This window comes from Aulonocara sp. 'chitande type north' Nkhata Bay, linkage group LG11, assembly GCF_057382095.1.
Source record: "Aulonocara sp. 'chitande type north' Nkhata Bay isolate Kocher_YH1m ecotype deep benthic linkage group LG11, A_spYH_male_GT1.1, whole genome shotgun sequence".
Taxonomy (NCBI): domain Eukaryota; kingdom Metazoa; phylum Chordata; class Actinopteri; order Cichliformes; family Cichlidae; genus Aulonocara; species Aulonocara sp. 'chitande type north' Nkhata Bay.
In genome coordinates, this window is record NC_141354.1 from 40,375,048 (window position 1) to 40,390,537 (window position 15,490).

At 48.9% G+C, this 15,490-nt stretch overlaps 1 protein-coding gene across 9 annotated transcripts in view; it reads left to right on the plus strand.

The window, feature by feature from the left end:
• The window catches only part of adam15 (ADAM metallopeptidase domain 15), a 26,759-nt gene extending 13,384 nt beyond the window's left edge, over window positions 1-13,375 (plus strand). The window contains exons 8-26 of one of the 9 annotated variants that reach the window (XM_086312774.1): window positions 589-660; window positions 749-918; window positions 995-1,079; window positions 1,253-1,401; window positions 2,387-2,564; window positions 2,715-2,807; window positions 2,894-3,089; window positions 3,501-3,609; window positions 3,838-4,033; window positions 4,371-4,448; window positions 5,941-6,052; window positions 6,140-6,293; window positions 6,544-6,597; window positions 7,510-7,618; window positions 8,331-8,399; window positions 9,350-9,418; window positions 10,255-10,320; window positions 10,728-10,879; window positions 11,485-13,375. In XM_086312774.1, coding sequence (XP_086168900.1) covers window positions 589-660; window positions 749-918; window positions 995-1,079; window positions 1,253-1,401; window positions 2,387-2,564; window positions 2,715-2,807; window positions 2,894-3,089; window positions 3,501-3,609; window positions 3,838-4,033; window positions 4,371-4,448; window positions 5,941-6,052; window positions 6,140-6,293; window positions 6,544-6,597; window positions 7,510-7,618; window positions 8,331-8,399; window positions 9,350-9,418; window positions 10,255-10,320; window positions 10,728-10,879; window positions 11,485-11,551 — 2,178 coding nt within the window. In that variant the 3' untranslated portion in view covers window positions 11,552-13,375. The other 8 variants (XM_086312775.1, XM_086312771.1, XM_086312767.1 and 5 more) reach the window with 8 other exon arrangements.
• The last annotated feature ends 2,115 nt before the right edge of the window (window positions 13,376-15,490 follow it).

Consider the following 15,490-nt stretch of genomic DNA (forward strand, 5'->3'; position numbering starts at 1 on the left):
ACACTGAGAAAAAAGGGCCCGTGCTTTAACAATGGCCGCCATGCTTTCTCGTTTGTCTCCGGTGCTGATAATCGGCGTCTGTCTTGTGTCAGTGACGTAAAAGACGGATTTAATGCGACATGACCATCAAACAGCAGTCGCTTTCTACAACATCAGATATGTATCGGATTCAGCACCACATGACAGTGACCCAGGTCGGATTTGATGCGCTTTCGCCTGCAGTGTGAACGTAGCCTTAGTTACCTCTTCAAAGCAGGATTTCACAGGTTTGTCTGATGGGACCCGGCTCAATGCAGCAGAGCGGTGACCTCTGACCTGCAAAGGTCATGTGATTTGACAATTAACATGGCCTGGCGTTTGGAGCAGAGAGGAGGGGCGTGCTGCAGCGAGCCAAACAAATGTCTTTTAAAGAGTTTCAGCTGTTTGGGGTTTTTAACCTGCAGTAGCGCGTTCTCGACACAAGATGGCAGCAGTTTGTTTCACCCTGAAATGTGCCGACTGATTCTTTGTCGTTTGCTGATTTGATTTGCAGTTTAACATGTTGGTTGTTCCATCCTGATGTGACTAAAGCTGCAGTCTGCTCCACAGTTTCTGAATTACCAGAAGAACAATAACACCATCATCTACCGCATGCTGGACGTGGCCAACCAGGTGGACTGGGTGAGATCTCTGACTTCCTGTCACAGCCGGCCTCTGTAACACTGCAGCAGCAGCAGCGCACCTGAACCGCCTCTTCTTCCTGTTTCAGTTCTACCGTCCCCTGAACGTCCGCGTGGCGCTCACGGGTTTGGAGATCTGGAGCGACCGCGACAAGATCCGTGTGGAGAAGAGCCCGACCGACACCCTAAGCAACTTCCTGGAGTGGAGGACCAGAGACCTGCTGCCACGCCTTCGCCATGACAACGCCCAGCTCGTCATGTAGGAGCACTTACCAAAATAAAAGTCTCGCATCGCTCCTGGTTCGGGTCGTCACGTGTTCGTTTCTTCTTCACAGGGGCGGGTCCTTTGACGGCACCACAGTGGGGATGGCGTCTCAGTCATCCATGTGCTCCAGAGACAGGTCGGGCGGCGTCAACGTGGTGAGTCGGCCTTCGCGTCGAGCTCCGTTTACTTCCTGTGTCACTGTGATTTAGTGATTCGTTTACATTTTTAGCCAAACAAGATTTTAGTGTAAAACATTTTGATCTTTTTACACTTTACTGACAAAATACTTGGCTCCATAAAAACGAAGCGATTTCTCTCTTCCTGTCAGGATCACCTGGTCAGTGTTCTGGGCGTGGCTTCAACTGTTGCTCACGAGCTGGGTCACAACCTCGGGATGAGCCACGACACCGCGGAGCGCCACTGCTCCTGCCAGAACGAGCCGCGGCTCGGGGGCTGCATCATGGAGCCCTCAACCGGGTCAGTGCCAGACTGTTTAACCCGGGTCAGCATCAGACCAGAACCCCCAACCCTGCTGAGACTCATCGCTCGAGTCCTGCTTCTCTCTTTACTCTGTGCTTTAACTGCTTTACATCTCTGAAGTCTTAAAGGTCTCGTCTCAGCAGGAGCACAGCTGCTTTTAGTCGTTCCCCCTTTTCCCAAAGAATGTGCTCTTAATGTCTCGCCCGGTCAAATAAAGTTAAATAAGGTTATTGAATTTTCTATTCATTTTCAATAAGTACCTCTTATTACGCCCTCGGACCCGTCAGGTCAGAGTTCGCACTTCAGGCTGAAAACAAAGGTGAACCGTGACCTTAGCTCCGGTGCTGGATCGTGTTTCCTGTTCGATCAGCTCAGTCTGTCGTTTAAAAAACCCGATAAAGCCTAAATGAAATTATCCACAGAGACCAAAGCGTTTGGTTTTTGCATCAGGCTGTAAATATGCTGTAAAGTTGGACTTCCTAGGCTACGTCCACATGAACACGGGTATTTTTGAAAACACAGATTTTCCGTTTTTGTTTCTTTGTGTGTGTAAATGTAAGCACGACAAAACTGCAGATAGTCGGATTAACAGCCATCGTATTTTGTCTCTATCCGCCATTGTAGAAATAATCTGATGTAAACAACAATGTGGCGCAGAGCGCCACATCAAACAAGGCGCACAGCTTTGACGTTGCGTGACTAACTCTCAGTTTTCCTCGTCCACACGTAAACGCAAAAACTGAGTTTTTGAAAATCTGCACCGTGGCAGGAGTTTTAAAGAATCTCAGTTATCAGTGATCGAAAACGCCGTTTGCGTGTGACGCAGCCTTAATGTGTCTGTTGTTTACTGGCTCTCTGCTGGAGCCTCAAGTGGCCATTAGAGGAGCCGCAGGTTCAGTTTCGGTGTCATTTTTCAGTCCTGAGGCTTTCCTGGTTCGTTTTTAGCCGTGTAATACCAGTGTCCTGTGACCTCTGACCTCAGGTTCATGCCGGGTCAGCTATTCAGCAGCTGCAGCGCTGCAGATCTGTCCGTCAGCCTGCTGCACGGCGGCGGTATGTGTCTGTTCAACGTGCCACAGCCGGAGCACCTGCTGGGAGGACCTCGCTGTGGAAACCTCTACGTGGAGAAAGGAGAGGAGTGTGACTGCGGCCTGCTGGAGGTACTCGCCTGTTCACCTGCTTCTGCAGCACGTTTGCTTCAGTTTCAGTCACAGTTACTCTTCGTCACTCCTAGCAGTGATGAAGGTCACACACGTTACTTTGGTTTGTTCTCCTTCTTGATGATGTGCTGCTGTGCTCTGATTGGTCAGGAGTGTGAGGACCCCTGCTGTAACGCCTCCACCTGTAAGCTGGTTCCTGGAGCTCAGTGCTCATCTGATGGTATCTGCTGCCAGGACTGTAAGGTCAGGCTGACGTCGATGCCCACAAATATAAAAACAATGTTTCCTGCAGTATTTTCATCTAACTCCTCCTCTTCCTCCTCCATCAGCTGCGAGCGGCGGGTTCGGTGTGTCGTGAGCCTCTCGGGGAATGTGACCTCCCTGAGTACTGCACAGGCTCCTCCCCCTACTGCCCCCCCAATGTATTTCTGCAGAACGGGGAACCCTGTGAGGAGGGCGCCTCCTACTGCTATGGAGGAGTCTGCGCCAGCATGCACAGCCAGTGCCAGACGCTGTGGGGACCCAGTAAGACTCCAGTCTGTACCTGTCCCTCATTTCCTGTCCTGTGCTGGATGTTTATATTAAACATGGAGGAAATGATCACTGTGAGCCACAAATGAGGACTTAAAGCTGTGTGAGGACGACACAGCTGAGAATGAGCAGATAGATTTAAACCGAGTCTAAATCTCCTATCAATCACAATTTGTCACAGCTTATTTTAGCCTAAATCTGATTGCACCTCACGTACCAGCGACCTGGAGTGAGTTTGACCCGCACAGTGAACAACACTGAAGCCAACAAAGCTTAAACCAGTTTGCACTGAGCCAGCTCCTGTTTGAAGCCTGGTTTCTGTTGTACTCTGACTAAACTTTGGCTCTTTTGGTTTAAACCAGTTTAAAACGTGCATTTGTGACTGCTTTTTATTTCTGTCTTCAGATGCCACCAGCGCTCCCACCGTCTGTTTCTCGTCTGTGAACAAAAAGGGAAACAAATATGGAAACTGTGGTCAGCTGACCAACGGCTCCTACATCCCCTGCAGGAACTCGTGAGTCCACAGGGGCACTGTCACGGTCACTGCTGCGTTACTGTACTGCAGGCCTACAAATCCCATCATGCCCGTGTGTGTGTGTGTGTGTGTGTGTGTGTGTGTGTGTGTGTGTGTGTTCATATCTTCTTTTGGAGACCAAAAATTGGACGTTTGCTATGCTTATGGGAACCAAAATTCCAGCTTTTCCCGCACTTCACTTCCTGTCACGTTTGCTTGCCGATGCAGGGACGTTCACTGCGGCAGGATCCAGTGTCAGGGTGGGAGGGACCGCCCCCTGCTGGGCACCAACGCAGAGATCCTCACCACCAGGGTCCACTTCAACAACAGCGACCTGGTCTGCAGAGGCACCTTCTTCCACCTGGGTGACGACGTGTCCGACCCCGCCACCGTGGCCCACGGCACCGCATGCGGCCGCGGCAAGGTCAGACAGCGCCTCCTACAGGCTGGGGGACAGTTTGTATTTGAATTAATTCTCTTTAGTTGCAGTAATTTTAATTATGCAACAACAAAAAAGGATTAAAAGCAAAGCGTCTGTGTAGGTTCGCAGTCTTCCAGGTCATGGTTATCGAAGCAGCTGGGAAAGAAAAACAAAGTTTCAAAGAAACTTAAAGAAGTCCAGTGGCTTTTCTCTCCAAGCTCCTTAGATAGATAAAACCGAATGTTCCACTGAAGTTCCAAATATTCCGAGTTTTGTAAGATTTTTGTGAGAATTTCTTGAAACAAACTTTTGTAGAAGTGTGATTTTGTTGCTGTTTCAGGCCTGTTTGAACCAGAAGTGTCAGGATGTGTCAGTGTTCGGTGTGGACGAGTGTCGCAGGAAATGCAACGGCCACGGGGTGAGTCACGTTTAAAAATGTGTGAGGTATACGTTGGCACAAAGACAGAGGTTTCCACCATAATTTCACATGAGACCAAATAAACTCATCAGTTTACTGAGGTCATGATTTATGTGCTGAGGAGTCGCCCCCTGCTGGTCATGAGAAAGACGTACTGCCTTGCACTTTGGGAGGATCCTTCACATTAACCCTTTAAAGCCGGTCGGAGCAGCACGCTCCAGTTTGCGTAACTATTTTTAAATCCCAGTAGCTCTGCAACCCTGTAAGCTAGCGCAATAAATTTTTTTGCATATGAAACCGGAGGAGTTGTACTTACATCTTATGCCATCAGCTTGTCCTCGGTCACGGTTTCCTTCCACATGTAGCTTTGCAAAAACTGCATAAAAGCACTTGCAGCAACAAAAACATAATATTCCAGAAACAGGCTTTGTGATCTGATCAGCTGTTTGTAACACTTCCTACATCCATCAGCGCGAACTATCGCATGTCCGCCATGACCTGCCCGAAACCGGAAGTGACGTCATTTTGTGGAAATGTAGTTTTTTACCACCAGGATCTCATGAGCCTATACTGGTGTTTTTAAAAGTTATGTTTGACTTCATGACTTCCTGTGTCGTTTCTGGGATGCTGAGGACTCATATTGCACTGCTGGAAATAGTTTATTTTGATGCATTTGCTGTTTTTTTTGCAAATTTGCATTATAATATTTATTTTCATTTTTCCTGCAGTGTATAAAAATTGGTGTATTTCAAAAATAAAACTATGAAGACACTCAAAATAAATTTCCTGTGGTGGGAAACTAGTTTGTGCAACTTTTTTGTATTTACAGTTTTGAGGCAAAAGAACAACAACCTCAGAAACTCTGTAATTCTAAACACAATCTTATAATTCTGAGTCGATGCGTCGGCCGTACAGACAAGAACAGGGAGACGCCACCGCCAGAGACGGTCAGGAGCAGCGATGGGCAGTAACGCGTAATCAAATTATTTTTTTCAAGTAACACGTAAACTAAGGGATTACTATTGCAAAAAAGTAATTAGATTACTGTTACTTTCACATAAGCACGCTGCGTTACTAAACTGATTTATGTTTGTGAGAGTGTCTCGTGACAGCGATGTCCGTGGCAGCAGACGTGTGCTGATCAACGATGGATAATATGGTATTTACCTCCAAAGTCCCATAAAAGAAGGAGTCCCATTGTTAGCATAAACTCAGCCACCTACAACATTTCCACCTCGCCACCATCCTAGTGGTGAACACCCCCCATCACATGAAAAACTCCACCGACTCCACCAACAAGGTCCAGAAACTTGGATCCAGATGAGACCGTAGTGTCCTTCGATGAGCTCTGTTTCCTTGCACACCTCCAGCTGAGGCGGTGGAGGCAGAAGCAGCAGTTAGACCTCCGCCTGCTACCACAGACTGTAACTACAACCGGGTCCCTGCTGTTCTTGGTGACAGTGTGAGTCTGTTTTGTGTGTTTGTGTTGCAGGTGTGTAACAGCAACAGGAACTGTCACTGCGAGGTGGGCTGGGCTCCGCCCGACTGCAGGTACTCGGGTCACGGCGGCAGCGTGGACAGCGGCCCGGCCCGAGCGCCTCGAGGTGCTTCGCTCTGAGAAACCATCCAAAAATGAGACGATCCTCGTCTTCTCCGCAGCGCCCGTTAATCCTTCGTGTTTTTGCGTTCAGAATCGGATCCCGTTCGAGTCGCCCTGCTTGTCATCTTCCTCTTCATCCTGCCGGTGGTCCTCCTCTTCCTCGCTCTTCGGTTCCCTGGTTTCCGTCAGCGTCTCTTCTGCCTGGGACCGAACAGCCCATTTCATAAAGCTCGACAGCACAACCGGTAACCCTGTGTGTGTGTGTGCGTGCGTGCGTGCGTGCGTGTGTGTGTGTGCGTGCGTGCGTGCGTGCGTGTGTGCGTGTGCGTGCGTGTGTGCGTGCGTGCGTGCGTGTGTGTGTGTGTGTGTTACTGATGAAGATCAGTTAAACCAGTGCAGTCTTCCTCATGTGAAACAGTTAGCTTCATCTCAGTTGTACCGCCTCTCTCCACCTCCAGCCTGGTTCTGATGTGCTCTTTCTTACCCACGATGCAGTGTGGCTGACTGTGAGATGTGGGGTTTGGAGGTAACGCCCACTCACGTCTCCAGGTACTGCTGGACCTGCAGGGTCCTGCTCTGTGCTCTGTCCCGTTAGAGTCAGAGAGGTGATGAAGCGCTGGACCGATGGATGCTGATAAAGTGTCTCTGCTGTCGTTGACATGCTCGCCCGCTTCCTTCACCTCACTGACTGTCTGCTCTCACCTGTGGAGCAGAACCAGGTCAGGGCTTAAAGCTGTGCGGGTCCACGTCTCCTCCTGCAGAAACTAAACAAAGTCAGAGTTTGAGGCTCCTTCAAGCACGTCTCAGGACGCGCTTTCCTGGCGCAGCTTTAAGTCTTACCTGGATCCTTCCCACCTGACTCCTCACAATCAGCTGTTTCTTTTCCTCAGCACTGACGTGAAAAATGTCTCAAAAATCTGTTTTTCCAGTCAGCAAACTGAGCAGCAGGGCCTCGTAATGTTTGTTCTAGTGATGATTTATAGATCTAAAAAACGAACGTTGTGCTGTTAAATTTGGCCAAAATCACCTTCATTAAAACAAACACCCAATGAAACGTCTGGTTGTCTATGATGCTGCACAGCTGGAGCTGCTCAGTAAACAGACTTTTTAAATGAAACTTCTCATATATGGGAAAGCCTGTGTAAACACAGAGCTTTGATTTTCACAGCCAGGAATCAAACACAAAGCAGAGTGATGGTGTAGTGTCCAGCCTGTAGAGCGGCTCAGGTGATTAAACACATGTAAAAAACCCCGAGCTCCTCGTGTCCACCCTCCACAAACCTGCAGCAGCTTGAACTGGTGCGGCTGGTGTTGTGTTTGTGGCCTGTAGGTGCGGTGACTTTAGATCAGCTGTTCTAAAACATACAAACTGTAATAAAATAAGAGCATCACAGAGATTCTGAGGACGAGTCCACACCTGAGCTGCCCGTGTCTCTTTGATTTACTCACCTTCTCGTCCAGGACTCCGGCGATGGAGCGAGTGGACGGCAGGAACGGAGAGCAGGTCCGACCTCTCAGATACCACCTGAACCCTCAGACGGACATCCCGCTGACCCCGCCCCAAAAAGAGGTAACCAGAGTAACCGCACAGACACGCCGACACTGACTGTTTGCAGCTGGAGAGGTGCAGCACGCCATGGCAAACCGCCTGAGCGAGCATTAAGGGAATTAAGATGTGTGTGTGGAGAGCGAATTTTGTATTTTTGAAATCGGTCTTTTTAATAGTAAAGATTTGAAGCGAACTGTGGAGGTTTTGTTGATTTTCTGTGAGTGAGGTCTACCACTCGTGGTTTGGGGTTTTTCTTTATTTTAATCCACGAACACCTCCTACGTTTCCTTTAAAACGCACCCAGTTCTTCTAAACCTCATCCTGCTAAATATTAGACTCTTTCAAAGGCATCGCCCTTAATCTCTTGAAAAGGTTTCTTGTAAGCTCCCAAAATATATTTCCATATTTCTCTTCTTGTATCGAATGACATCACAGACGGTGTTACTTTGAGCATATATGACTGTGTGCGCTGTGGCGCCGCTTCCTTCGCCCTGCTCCGTTCTGAGTAAACTTCCTGTCTGCAGTGAGTAAAATTAATACTGAGACTCGAGCAGAAGCGAGCGAGGCTTCGCAGAAACATGAAGTGAAACGTCGCCGACGGCTCAGAGGAAGTGGCACGCTCCAGCACCTTTTCCTCTTCTGTCTGACATTAACACACCTGCCCGTTTGGCCTCTGACCTCTGAGTCTGTCAGCTGTCACTCTGCTTCTGCTTCCTGTTTCCTCTCCAATCAGGTTCATGACAGACCTGCTCCTCCCACTAAGCCACTCCCCCCAGACCCTGCTCTAAAACCTCCACCGCAGGTAACCGCTCCCCTCTAGGTGTGTGCGTGTTCAGGTGTCCTGAGTGTGTCTGCGTGTCGTCGTGATGCATGATGTGTGTGAGTCGTGTCGTCTTAGTCGTAGCGAATCATTCGTGCAGATTTAAGTGTTCAGTGGAAAAGCAGGAAAAGTTCAGCATTTTAAAAGATCCTCAGATTCTCTGCGTCCCCGAGACCTCAGAAATAAAATCAGCTGAGGTCGTCTAACGTGTCGCTCTGGGCGGGACTCTGTAAGAGACGGTCAGCAGGGAAAATAAACCAAAGACGGCATCAGTGAACACAACGAGCAGCAGCGACAGGAAGCACCGGCTACGTGAGGAGAGTGAGGCGTGCTGGTGCGTGTGGACTCGTCTACTTTTCCTTAAACATGACACTAATTGAGCAGCCGGAGGATGGCGGTCAGCTGCATTTCCAAACAGCAAAGGCTTGAGAAGGCGCTCTTCATGCCCGGTTTCAGGCCCTCACACACCTGCACAGGTAGATGTGTTGGCTCGATGAGGTGTTCAGCTGAAGTGGATCCTGGACAAACCAAACGCGCTGCAATCTGCTGCTGCTTCTCCCTCCTTTCCTGCAGCAGCGAAAGCTTCCCAGCAGAAGTGCAGCCAAACACGGCGTGTTGTTTTCTGAGGAGTCGATCAATAACTCTCCAGGACTGCGAACGACTTCAGTGTTTGTTTGCTAGCACGAAAGTGTTTTGGGTGTGAGCCGCCACAAATGCCACATAATTAGGAGCACGTTATTAATTTTCATAGCTGAAGTACAGAAGCCGACTTCGTCAGCTCAGGTGGATGCTCACCTGCAGAGCAGCCTTAACGAGGAATTTTGAGGATTCCCTAAAATGTTGAACTCTTCCTCGCTGACTCAGCTCGGCCTCGTCTCCACCTCCAAACACTGACTCGATGTTCTTCTGACTTTATATTTCTGCTGCTTCAGTTGGTCAAACAGCGACCGGCCCCCCCCACCAAGCCTCTGCCCCCTGACCCCCCCGCCCCCTCCAACCAGGTACGCTACCTGTAGTGTGTAGTGTTACTGTCCGTCCCGTTTGTCTGCAGTACGTGTGTGTGTGTGTGTGTGTGTGTGTCGTCTGTTGGAACGTGTTGTCACTGCTGATGTAGCGCTGAAGTTAAAACAGAACCCCACTCAGCAAAACTGGAGCTCCGCCTTCTTGGTCTGTTAGTACAGTGACCTCACAGCAGCCATGTTATTGGTTGGATGATGTCAATAAAAAGGCGCCAGCAGCACAAACACGGTCCAGAGGTCCAGTTCAGGTGAAGCTAGCAGATACCTGTCAGTCAAAGAGGCCACGCCCCTAAAAGTGCAAACTTTAATCCTTAAATACAAATTAGCAGAATTCACCCTGGACTGACTCACTGCTGCCTCTGCTGGATGTCAGAGGAACTGCAGCTGCTGGTGCTTCATTTTCAGGTCCCGCCGCTCCAGTCGAGTCATAAAACTCTAAAATATTTAAATCGAAAAACACAAATAAGAAATAGAAATACCCCCTCACACCTCCCCTAATGCAGCAGGTGGTCAAGTTAATCTGAAGTTCCAGGAAACTGTTGGTGCCAATCAGCAGGTGAAACATCTGCCTGACAGCCTAGTTTGTCTGACCCATGTCTTTCCTGCCTGCATGCTGCGCTATCAGTCTGATATGAAATAACATCTCATTAGTGAGTCAGACCTCTCGGTTTCACGTCAGTCAACAGAGAATTTCAAAATAAAGCTCAACGACCTCGAGTCCTCGCCACCTGCTGTGCTCTGTTTCCTCCTCACGTTTCCTCGTCTTTGTTGCTGAAGCTTCACTCTTCTTCCTCTCTTCTTCCTCGCTAACCCTCCAGCAGCTGGTGAGTCGACCAGCTCCGCCCAACAAGCCTCTCCCCCCTGACCCCATCACACCTGGACAGGTACGCCCTACCTGCATGCTGCTAGCTGCTAGTACATAGAGAGCATATAGTAGTGCTAGGAGCTGAAATGGTGATGAGATGGATCAATCACTGTGATTACTGAGAGCTGATGGTCAGACTGGCTGTGTGAGGGTGTGATGTGATTGGTTGGCTGGAATCATGCCCAACATTAATGAGGCGTTCAGGAACGCAGGTGAGCGTTGGGCATGCAGGCTCCTGATTGGATAGAATCACCTGTTTTATCATTTCAGACTTGGTAAGTTTCAAAGCTGCAGCTGATTCATTCGTAAAGAGGAAACCAATCAGCCGTTTTGATTTAAAAAATCCTCCAAGCTTCTCCGTGATGTCACATTTCCTTTGAGCCAGCCGAGCAGTTACAGGTGACACTCATTTGTTTCTTTCTGCAGGTTTCTGTTCCACTCAAACCTCTAGTCCCAAAAAAGCCCCGCCCTCCAGCCATGCCGTCCAACCCCTACCTTCCGCCACACCCAGTCTACAACTCCAACAGTAAACCGCCGCCACACGGGGCAGTCGCACCTGCTGCTGCCGGACCCAACAGGTACACCCGACAGCTTTTTGTCTCTTTCTTAAAGCTTTCTGATCTAAGATGATGACGTAAGTGTACTTCCTCAAGGTTTCCTGTAATCTGACAGGAAGAGACACGAGGACATGTTTGCATCATGAGTGAAATTGCAGCTGTGTTTGAGCCAATCCGCTCGTCCAGCAGACGAAGAGTGGAGCTAATCGTTCAACATGTACAGTTGTGACTTTTTAACAGGAAGCTGCTCTTTTTGTAAAGTGTTGCACAAATGCCAGGGCGTGAAAACGTGCGAGTGAGGGTGGCGGCTTCCTGTGGCGGGTATGCAGCAGGGCGGAGGCGCTGAACTCGCAGGAATCTCTGCAAATTTGATTCAGCATCACACCTCTCAGCACATGAAACTAAAACAGCGTCAAGCATAAACAATAAAACCTGAGAAACCAGAGTCACAGGCGCCAGTTTTGGGCGGGAGATTTTTAGGCCTGAAACGGTTTGAAGATGTAAACGTGTTGAAACTGAATTTGAAACGTGTGCAGGAGCTGTTTGCTCCGCCGAAGGCCGTCTCTGATGTTAGCCTTAATGTAAAAGTGAGCCGTGAGCAGTAACGTCTTCTCTCCTCTGTGCAGACGGCCTCCTCTTCCTCCGCTGCGACCCGCCGTCCCTCTGAAGGTGGAGTCCTCTCCTCCGCTCTGACCCCCCGGGTGACCTTTGACTGATCACAGAGCAGCTGAAGGTGGAGATGATGGAGATGATGGAGACTCGCTGTCACCGGATTTCATCCTCACGAGTATTAATGAGCGCTGCTGTATCTCTGGAGTTCAGTGCCTTGCTCAGCAGCACCTCGGCAGCGGTTAATGTGGATGTTTGGGTGACGTCACGTTCATTCAGTGCCTTGCTTAAAGACCCTCGCACCGACCTATGATTAGTGGTTTCCAAACTGTGGTCCGCGGCCCATCTGCAGACGTTTCGGTTGTTTTTTTTAAGACGTTGTTTTTAGTGAAACTTTGTTTTTTTTAAATAAACGCGTATGCGCCCGGACAGACTTCCTGCCTGCTCCAGGATCTTCTGATCAACAAAGACTTGGATGAATGTTCGAGTGGGCAGCAGGAGATGAGTCACAGATTTGCTACGTTTTATTTTCTTTTACAGAGAAAACAGATTTTTCCACTTTGCTCTGAATATTTTTATGAAGATTCCCACACACAGGCTCGAGTCGCTATTGGACAACATCCTCGCTCTTATTTTGAAAGCTGCACTGCTGCTGACCCGAGCCCAGCTCGTGTTTCCCTACAGACGCCGTCTCTGCGTCCGCAGCTGGCGATGACTCTGTGCTCCTCCCTCTCCTGGGATACACAGTGAGCTGGACGAGCGACCAATCACACCCTGCAGCAGGTGTACAGGAAGTGCAATCACCAGCTGAGCTCCGCCACAGTCAGAGGAGAGGCGGCTGACGACGGCTCCTCCTGGCACAGAGTGGGCACAGAGCAGCGGTCCGGTGCGTTGTGATCCATGCGTGACTTCCTGCCTCACTGATGCCGCATATGCAGCGTCACTGTGCAGGAAACGCCGCTGTCAGGAAGAGCGACTGCGAATAAAGCTGTAACGCTGCTAACTGTGCTGACTTTATTCTGAAAATGTCTCCATCCTAACTTTCACGTATTCACAGGAATAAAGTAAGACGAGGCTTTTGGCCGTCATCACTTTGATCTCAGAGCTTCAGCCTTTATTTTCCAAATGTCACAATAAAGGATCAGGACTTTATGCTGTTACGTAATGTCAGTGAGCTTTTGTTTTTTTAAGGTTTCTACTGTACAAACGCTGCTCTGATGGCGTCGGTCTTTTCAGCTTTGCAGGTTTTATTTTAGTGCTTTTTATGTACGTGTGTACTTTGACTTTATTGTGAAAATCTGAGGTTTTTGTTCTTTTCTTAAATGTTCGCCACACCTCTCTCGCCTTCGCCCGCATGTTTCTACACCTGCTGACTGTGTTTAATTTTGCTGGCTCGTGTTTTTTTTATTTTCTGAACCCGCCTTGAGAGCAGAGACAGCAGGAATGTGCGCCGATCGTTTGTAACGTGACACCAAAGAAACGCTGGGAGACTAAAGCGATGAAGATTCAGAGGAAGGTTGATGTGAGCTGCTAAAGGAGCAGTTTGCAGTTTAACCATCGCCTCGTCGCCTTCTCGCTTGCAGCTGTGTGACGTGCTTCAATTTAAAGACATCTGAGAAAACGTGACTGTTGCCTTTTTGTAGTTTCTGTCCTTGGATCCTGGAGGTGGACCGAGCGGTCCCCAGTCACCCCGAGAGGGCTGGGGGTTGATTCCTGTCCAGCCTGTGTGCCTGCTATTAGATTAAACTGCAGTGATGTGAATAAAAGAAAGTCTGACGCCTCAACTTCAGTTATTTTGTCCCCACAGTGAATAAATGTTTCTAGGTGGTGTTCAATAGAACAGACAGCTGCTGTATTCAGAGCAGATTCACATAAACCTACAGTAAAATAAACATATCAATAAAAGATATATATATTTGAAACAGCCTGGCCTTTCTTCTAGAGTAAGAGCGGATGTGCACTTTTTTTTTCATTTATTATGAAAAACCAACGCAAGAAGCATGGAGGGTAAAACCCCGAGTCTGAAGCCTCGGGCTGTCGTCGGGTTTGAGTGACTCGGTCTGCACCAAGTGACTGAAAAACCTGGTTATTCCTCCTGCTTCACTAGAACGAGCAGAAGCTACAAAATGCACTTTGCTTTTCTCAGTTTGACCTGAGACCCTGAACTCAGGAAGTGTCGCTGAGGTCAGATCATCTCTAAGCCTCCTGCGCGACCGCAGGAACCACGGACTGTCGACACAGAATAATAATAATGGATTGCATTTATAGAGCGCTTTACAATGCCACTATTCATTCACTCTCACATTCACACACTGGTGGAGGCAGCTACAGTTGTAGCCACAGCTGCCCTGGGGCAGACTGACAGAAGCCAGGCTGCCATGTCGCGCCATCGGCCCCTCTGGCCAACACCAGTAGGCAGAAAGGTAAAGTGTCTTGCCCAAGGACACAACGACCAGGACAGAGAGCCCGGGGATCGAACCGGCAACCTTCTGGTTACAGATGTGCTTCCCAACCCCCTGAGCCACTGTCGCCCCCCAATATACATAGACTGTATATGAAAGAGGACACTGGGCCCTCTGACCACCACCAGTAGGCGACGGGTGGGTGACACTCATGTGACGTCACCCACTGGTTTTTGCACTTTGAAGCTTTACTGCGAGTGTTTTGGACTTGAGTGACCACATCTGGACAAAGGGTGCAGACACTGACTCCTGCTGATCAGTGCAGAGATCCCTGAATGTCACTGCTTGTTAGTACATTACAATAATAATTACATTAAAATGCTTGGACAGCACAAACAGAGTCACTCAGAGAGGCCACGCCCTTTGCAATGCAAACTTTAAGCCTTAAATAAATCTCAGCCCTGCAGGTCGCTGAAGCCTCGTTAATGTTTATGAAGCCAAACGTCATGAAACCTCTGAGGTCTGCTGATCCAGATCACTTTCTTTAAAAGTGTGGGAATAAAAACAAGAAAAAGAACAAGCTCACATTCAAAGGCAGGAAGGTGAAGTCCAGGCACTGACGAGCTTCTCCTTTCTCAGTTTCTGGCTCGTTTGTTTCTTCGTCGTCTGTACTTTTTCTTGTTTCCAGAGGGATTTTTCTGTCTCCCCTGAATTTCACAGCAGCGTCTGTTTGTCTGGCTTCTTTGTAGAAGTGAATCTGAATAACGTGGGGAACAAAAGCTCTCGCTTTTCCTGACGCGGGCGACTTTCTGCAGAATTATGAACTCCACTGTAAATAAACTGTCTCATGGAGGATGTGAAAACGACGAAAAAGTCAGATTCAATCTCTCTCAAATAAATAAATAAAAACAGCTGTAATGCTCGGACATCAGAAGACTTCCTGCAGATGTTAGATTAGATGTTGGCTGCAGACTGAAAACTGGCTGATATTAAGAGTATTTACAGAGTGTGGAATCACTCCATGACACTGATCATGTTGCAGATGCCGTGAGCTGCTGTAATTATGAGGGGTTAAAGAGATTATGGGGGAAACAGCCTAAGATTTGTTTGTATTGCACATGTTGGGGCGATCGTGGCTCAAGAGTTGGGAGTTCGTCTTGTAATCGGAAGGTTGCCGGTTCGAGCCCCGGCTTGGACAGTCTCGGTCGTTGTGTCCTTGGGCAAGACGCTTCAGCCGTTGCCTACTGGTGGTGGTCAGAGGGCCCGGTGGCGCCAGTGTCCGGCAGCCTCGCCTCTGCTGGCTGTGGCTACAATGTAGCTGCCATCACCAGTGTGTGAATGGGTGGATGACTGGATATGTAAAGTGCTTTGGGGTCCTTAGGGACTAGTAAAGCGCTATACAAATACAGGCCATTTACCATGTTTGTCTCCACGGCGACCTGTAACTTTGTAAACCCCCACATCCACCTCCGTCCATCACCGCCTCCTCTCCTACCACATCTAATAGAACTCCTCGGTTCCTCGGAGCAAGACAACATCTCCCGGTCTGACTGAAAGCATCCTCACATCGATCTTCACGTCCATTAAAGAGTCCAGCAGACTGTGAAAGTCTCTCTCTCGC